The sequence below is a fragment of the Tachysurus fulvidraco genome, chromosome 14 (genome assembly GCF_022655615.1).
Source record: "Tachysurus fulvidraco isolate hzauxx_2018 chromosome 14, HZAU_PFXX_2.0, whole genome shotgun sequence".
In the NCBI taxonomy this organism is placed as follows: domain Eukaryota; kingdom Metazoa; phylum Chordata; class Actinopteri; order Siluriformes; family Bagridae; genus Tachysurus; species Tachysurus fulvidraco.
This window is the reverse complement of record NC_062531.1, coordinates 20203-27500: the sequence shown is the minus strand read 5'-3', so window position 1 is coordinate 27500 and position 7298 is coordinate 20203. Positions and strand designations below refer to the sequence as shown.

The following is a 7298-nucleotide window of genomic DNA, read 5'->3' as shown; positions in this document are numbered from 1 at the left end:
ATCTGTGTGTGTCTGTTATCTGTGTGTCTGTGATCTGTGTGTCTGTTATGTGTATGTCATCTGTGTGTCTGTTATCTGTGTGTCTGTTATCTGTGTGTGTCTGTTATCTGTGTGTCTGTTATCTGTGTGTCTGTTATCTGTGTGTCTGTTATGTGTATGTTATCTGTGTGTCTGTTATCTGTGTGTCTGTTATCTGTGTGTCTGTTATGTGTATGTTATCTGTGTGTCTGTTATCTGTGTGTCTGTTATATGTTTGTTATCTGAGTGTCTGTTATGTGTCTGTTATATGTTTGTTATCTGTGTGTTTGTTATCTGTGTGTGTCTGTTATATGTGTGTGTGTGTCTGTTATCTGTGTGTCTGTTATATGTGTGTGTCTGTTATCTGTGTGTCTGTTATCTGTGTGTCTGTTATATGTGTGTGTCTGTTATCTGTGTGTCTGTTATCTGTGTGTCTGTGATCTGTGTGTCTGTTATATGTGTGTGTCTGTTATCTGTGTGTCTGTTATATGTGTGTGTCTGTTATCTGTGTGTCTGTTATCTGTGTGTCTGTTATCTGTGTGTCTGTGATCTGTGTGTCTGTTATCTGTGTGTGTCTGTTATCTGTGTGTCTGTTATCTGTGTGTCTGTGATCTGTGTGTCTGTTATCTGTGTGTCTGTTATCTGTGTGTCTGTGATCTGTGTGTCTGTTATCTGTGTGTCTGTTATCTGTGTGTCTGTTATCTGTGTGTCTGTGATCTGTGTGTCTGTTATCTGTGTGTGTATGTTATCTGTGTGTCTGTTATGTGTATGTTATCTGTGTGTCTGTTATCTGTGTGTCTGTTATATGTTTGTTATCTGAGTGTCTGTTATGTGTCTGTTATATGTTTGTTATCTGTGTGTTTGTTATCTGTGTGTGTCTGTTATATGTGTGTGTGTGTCTGTTATCTGTGTGTCTGTTATATGTGTGTGTCTGTTATCTGTGTGTCTGTTATATGTGTGTGTCTGTTATCTGTGTGTCTGTTATCTGTGTGTCTGTGATCTGTGTGTCTGTTATCTGTGTGTCTGTTATCTGTGTGTCTGTTATCTGTGTGTCTGTTATCTGTGTGTCTGTGATCTGTGTGTCTGTTATCTGTGTGTGTATGTTATCTGTGTGTGTCTGTTATCTGTGTGTTTGTTATCTGTGTGTGTATGTTATCTGTGTGTCTGTTATCTGTGTGTCTGTTATCTGTGTGTGTATGTTATCTGTGTGTCTGTTATCTGTGTGTCTGTTATCTGTGTCTGTTATCTGTGTGTGTCTGTTATCTGTGTGTGTCTGTTATCTGTGTGTGTATGTTATCTGTGTGTATGTTATCTGTGTGTTTGTTATCTGTGTGTCTGTTATCTGTGTGTCTGTTATGTGTCTGTTATCTGTGTGTCTGTGACCTGTGTGTGTCTGTTATCTGTGTGTGTGTCTGTTATCTGTGTGTCTGTGATCTGTGTGTCTGTTATCTGTGTGTCTTTTATATGTTTGTTATATGACTGTCTGTTATGTGTCTGTTATATATTTACTTGTGTGTCTGTTATCTTTGTGTCTGTTATATGTTTGTTATATGACTGTCTGTTATCTGGTTGTTGAAATTCTGTACAAAACATTTCAGGCATTAGGAAAGAACATCCATGCCTCCATCACTGAGACTAACAGGAGTCTTTTTATTTCAGCAGTCAGATGAAATTAAAGCACTGCATCGAATAATTTCAGAAATAAATAGAGTCCAAGCCTCATTTTCTCCAACACTCATCATACAGAAGTGGATTAGAGGCCATTTGACCAGGAAACATCTGGGGTAAGTACACAAAATTATGTACACACACACACACACACACACACACACACACACACACACACACACACACACACACACACACACACACACACATATACACACACACAGTTTATGTTCTGTAAAGCTGCTTTGAGACAATGTCAATTGTAAAAAGTGCTATACAAGTAAACACAGCTGTTGTATATTTAATCCAATTGTGATTGTGTGGCAGATTGTGTGGAGCACCTGTTCCTCTAAAAACGCTAGTGAGGAATGTGACTTCAGTGAGTTCAGTATGGGACATCAGCAGAAGATCTTGGATTAGGAGTGATCCTCACATTTTGGAAGTGTGTGAGAGAGAGGGAAGAGTGTGTGTGTGAGAGAGAGGAAAGAGAGAGAGAGAGAGAGAGAGAGAGAGAGAGAGAGAGAGAGAGTATGTGTGTGGGTGTCTTCATGATATTGCTTTCATTTCAGTAGCTCTAAGTCAGAGATCCTGTCCTTCTCCTACATTCCATCTACAGCTACAGAAGGACATGTTGAGCATTAGATCTTTCCACAGCAAGAACCTGACGGACATCAAACCACCTTGTAACACTCCTCAGCCACATAACCATGGAAACAATCTCAGTGAGTACCATTATATACCAAAACAAACACTATATTTTTATATTTAATGGCACAATAAACCCTGTCTGTAAATGTACTTTTCTATCTTTGACTGTTCTGTCCACATCTTGTTCCTGTTCAGCTGTAATAATAATCAGTGAAGTGATACTGATGATGTTTAATAAAAGTAAATACAGATGGAGATTTAGATTTTAATTTAAATTAAAATTCTAAACACATTTTTGGGTTTTCTAACTGGTGCAGCAAAAAAGCATCAGCGCGATAGTGTGGAGATTGTGGAGTCACAGACTTAACTTACAAGTGTGTTATGCTGTATGTAAAAAAGTGTTCCAGAGAAAGGACCTGTTGGCTTTTGTCCTCTCAGTTTGTAGGTGTTGTATGAAAGGAAGAAACTTAACAAGACACAGAGATAGAAAAAAAAAACAGAAAAAAGAATTCTAATAAAAATATAACATTGCAGTACATACATACATCTCTAGCATTTATCATGATATCAAAAAAGTTAATTAATTTAGACATTGTGTTGTCAAAATCCAGATATAAGCTTTCTGGATGAACATCCTGGTGAGATGATGGGGTTGAAAACTTATTGTCTGTTTGGCTGTAAGGCCATGACGTATTTGTCCAAGCCTTTTGAAGACATGCTGATATCTAGAAAAAGGGACGGGCAGGACATCCGGGATGGTATCATTCATTTCCACAAACAGAAATCCGACCGTCCCACTGCCCCATGGCCACGCCCACCTAACATCACTGCAGAGAAACACCTCAATCGCCGATTCCATAAGTACCTAAAGCCTACCACAATCCAACCCACAGACAGGGCATATAAGGAGAGAGAGAAGGAAGAGAGTCTGAGGGAGCGAGCCCAGCGAGTGATGAAGGTACAGGATCAACGTGATGAAGCACGAGGTCGTCGTGAAGGATTCATGGCTGCTCAAAGGAGAGAGGCGCTACAGAGACAGAAGTGGGAGCAAGACAAACTGGAGACAACACTCAAACTGCAGACAGCCAAACAGGAGCAGGAGGTGCAGCTAGTTCATCAGAAGTACCGCAGGTTTTTGGTGGAGAAGCAGATGAACATGATGGAGCAGGAGGCAGTGAAGCGCTTCAGCCGACAGCATGGTGCTTTGTCTAAAGCCTTTAGTAAACACTACACAGAGCACAAACTCGATAAGACTCTGCATGAGAGGAGACGGCGAATCGCTACACAGAACGCTGGCTTGCAGGCTGTGCAGAGACACCTGGAGAACAGGTACAGTAACTTACACACCTGCAGAACAATTAAGGTGTCTTATATTCCTGGAGAGCACTGAAATGTACGGCCAGAGTTTCAGGCACTGATGCTATTTAACACTGTATGCAACACACAGTATGATGTTTACAATTCTGTAAACACACAGTTATTATATACAGTATATATATATATAATGGCTGTAATTCATTTATTTTAGTTATTCCAGTATTATTGTTTCTCTTTTCTTCCTTACAGGCAGCAGAGTAAACCAATGATGTCCTGGACATCCATAAACTCTCTCCCATTTCAGCAGCTCACAGACATCAATCAAACCTCACATTACAAACCGGCTGAAATCCAGCCGATACGAGGTAGACTTACAGGAGACAGAAGTGCTAAACACAATGGTCATAAAACCAGATTTTTAAAGCTTGTTGAGACAAAAGTTGACCTTGGGATGACAAAGCAAGTGTAAGAAACGTCTTATGCTAGAATAGGATGCCATTACTTTTGGAGGCAAATGGATACCTGTGTGTGATGTCACCAAAATACACATAACCCAGTTCTCCTCACTGAGATGAGCATTCGGATATGTCATATTTTTACTGCAGTAATATTGTGATTCCACTTATTATTGAATGAATAGCTTGATAAAAATTTATACTTTCATCAGAACCAATGGCCTAAATGAGGTGGCTGAAGTAGCGTGAAAGCTTGTAAAAAAACTGTTTAATTGTTTAAATTCTGAAGTGAATGAGAGTTCAGGAAAACGATTATTTCCTAAAGCTAGCTTTAAGATACGTGACTTCACAACATGTTTGTTTAAATAAAGTACAATATACACTGATCATTCATTTTTAATAAATCATTTAAATAATCTAATCATGTAAAAATGCTCCTTCATTGATTCATAGGTGTATATCTCATCAAATCTGAAATATTGTGGGGAAAAAATATAGAAGAAATTTCCATATTATTTATTACACATCAGCAATTTTGAATTTATACCACATGATTTATCATGTTGAATTCTCCAATCGGATTTTTCAGAAGTGTTGATCGGACAGAAGTGTTGATCGGACAGAAGTGTTGATCGGACAGAAGTGTTGATCAGACAGAAGTGTTGATCGGACAGAAGTGTTGATCAGACAGAAGTGTTGATCGGACAGAAGTGTTGATCAGACAGAAGTGTTGATCGGACAGAAGTGTTGATCGGACAGAAGTGTTGATCAGACAGAAGTGTTGATCGGACAGAAGTGTTGATCAGACAGAAGTGTTGATCGGACAGAAGTGTTGATCGGACAGAAGTGTTGATCGGACAGAAGTCCCGTCCCAGAAACTGAAACATCTTGATATTCTCTACTTCATGCTAGAAGCTGATCACTGATCATTCCTTATAATCACAACACGGTAATGGCTCAGTGGTTAAAGCCCTGAGTTACTGATCACAAGCTTAGTGTTCAAGCAACAGTACTTACGGCCCTATACACGGCCCTTAAACCTCTCTGCTCCAGGTGACTGTACACAGTTGACCCTTTGCTCTGACCCCAACCATTTAGCAAGCTGAGATATATGAAGAAGAATAGAATCTTATAGCTAGTTTCTTAGCAACAGCCAGTTCATAAAGTGAACAGCGCATGAAATCCTCAGGTGAAAACTAAACAGCAACAGCGACTAAAAACAGTTCAGCAGAATCACACAGCAGAACACGGAACATCATGGAAATGCTGGCTGTAGCATGTGGAAATATATGAGGAAATATATCACAGCATGGGGAAATATATCACAGCATGGGGAAATATATCACAGCATGGGGAAATATATGGGGAAATATATCACAGCATGGGGAGATATATGGGGAAATATATCACACTGACAAATTAGAAGACTTTGGGATCAGCAAATTTAAAAAAGCTAAAAAAGCTGTGAAAGACAACTGTCACGGTCAGCGCACCGCCCACGCCACCGAACACCAACACCTACAAGCCTCTCCAGAATACTAGCTCTCCCAGACTACACCTCCCAGAATCCACCACTGACTTTGATTACTCCACCACCTGTTCCTCATCAACCGCTTCCTATAAAGACTGAACGTGAACTTGACACCAGTGTGAAGTCTTGATTTGTTCCGGCAATCATTCTGAGCAATTCCCGTGTTTTCTCTGTTCTGGTTTCTGCTTCTGTGTTTTCGTTTTGTGATTGTTTGCTGCCTGCCCCGACCTTCTGCCTGTCTTACTGTTTCCGATTTCTGCCTGTTCTCTGACATTGTGTTTACCTGCCCTGACCTTGCCTGTATGACTACGGGTTTGTCTTTATTAAAAGCTGCACATGGATCATCCGCCTTACGACTCTTCGTTACAGATAACAGTACCTGCTCGAGTGTAGAAGGGCAGATCTGTCCTTTTTCCTCACTGATGTGAAATCATGTGTCAAACCGTTATTTAAAGCAGCTGCATGTTGTATATAGCTAATCATCGGGGACACTTCAAAGTGTAAAATAAAAAGGACGATGATTTAAGATTCATTGTTAAAGTTAATAAAGTATTTCAAATACATCAAACCAATCAGAATTCTAAATCCTTGCCACCATCTTCTTCATGATGGTTTAGTTTTCATTAGATGTCCAGGTGATGTTTTCACTTAATAATGAATGAGAATATTAAATAATGAATAATCTGCCTTCAGTAAGTTTGGGCTGTCCAAGTGAGACCATACACAACAATATTTAGGGTATCTGTGTAGTACCATTCATCCCAAACTTTGGGCTATCCAAGTGGGAACATCGTCAGCAGAGAGAGATGTGCATTCAGTCCCAAACAGAACTAAAGCATCAAGATGGATTGGGAGGTTCAGAAGGCAGGAGGTCAGGATCAATTCAAGTAACAAGGCTGTTATTGTAATTTCATCCATATATACATATATTTCATCCATATATCACAAATTTGTGAACCCTTTAGAAATTTTTATATTTCTGCATAAATATGACCCCAGATTTTCACTCAAGTCCCAAAAGCAGACAACATTGAATGAACTCAATCAGACAAATATATTATACTTGTTTTTTTTTTTATTCAGGAAAATGTTTCTGTAAAAAAAAAAAAAGATAAAATTCTTCTAAGCTGTTGTGCAGAACGGATCAAAAGTTAATGGAAACTTTACTTACAGTTCTTGCTGCAGAAGCTTGGGCTCACAACAGATACTGAAAAGATCACAGATACGTAAAGCTGGATCATTTTTCTCAATAATTAAATGAAGTATAATTTTGTTGGCTCGTTGTTTGTTTGTGTTCACTTTGTGTACTTTGAGGACTTAAAATATCTGATGATATTTTGAATCACAATGATGTGGAAATATGGGAATTTCTAAAGGGTTCACAAACATTCAAACACCAGTTTATCAGGAGGACTACGGTGCTACACAAAGCAGAACTGGTTGTTGGGAGGAGAGGTGGCCTTCCTCGCCATCACGTCATTCTGCACCTCAAACCGAGCAAAGCTTCTGTTCAGGGCATCTGGAAGGGAGCCAACAGTGTCACCATCATTAACACATTTTGAAGGAAGCTTGTAGTTAAGGTTTTGGAATCAGTCATGTCATCAGTGCACTTGCTGATTTACTGTAGCTGGTCACTGATGTTGTGTATTTGTCCAAGTTGA

At 39.3% G+C, this 7298-nt stretch overlaps 1 protein-coding gene across 4 annotated transcripts in view; it reads left to right on the top strand.

The window, feature by feature from the left end:
* lrriq3 (leucine rich repeats and IQ motif containing 3) overlaps positions 1-6113 on the top strand; it is an 8369-nt gene extending 2256 nt beyond the window's left edge. Inside the window, exons 4-9 of one of the 4 annotated variants that reach the window (XM_027171301.2) lie at positions 1678-1802; positions 2014-2128; positions 2303-2408; positions 2946-3663; positions 3901-4016; positions 4696-6113. In XM_027171301.2, the coding sequence (XP_027027102.1) occupies positions 1678-1802; positions 2014-2128; positions 2303-2408; positions 2946-3663; positions 3901-4016; positions 4696-4721 (1206 nt within the window). In that variant the 3' untranslated portion in view covers positions 4722-6113. Of the gene's footprint in view, positions 1-1677; positions 1803-2013; positions 2129-2302; positions 2409-2945; positions 3664-3900; positions 4528-4695 lie in introns of those variants that run through there. The other 3 variants (XM_047799756.1, XM_027171302.2, XM_027171300.2) reach the window with 3 other exon arrangements.
* Positions 6114-7298: the final 1185 nt, after the last annotated feature.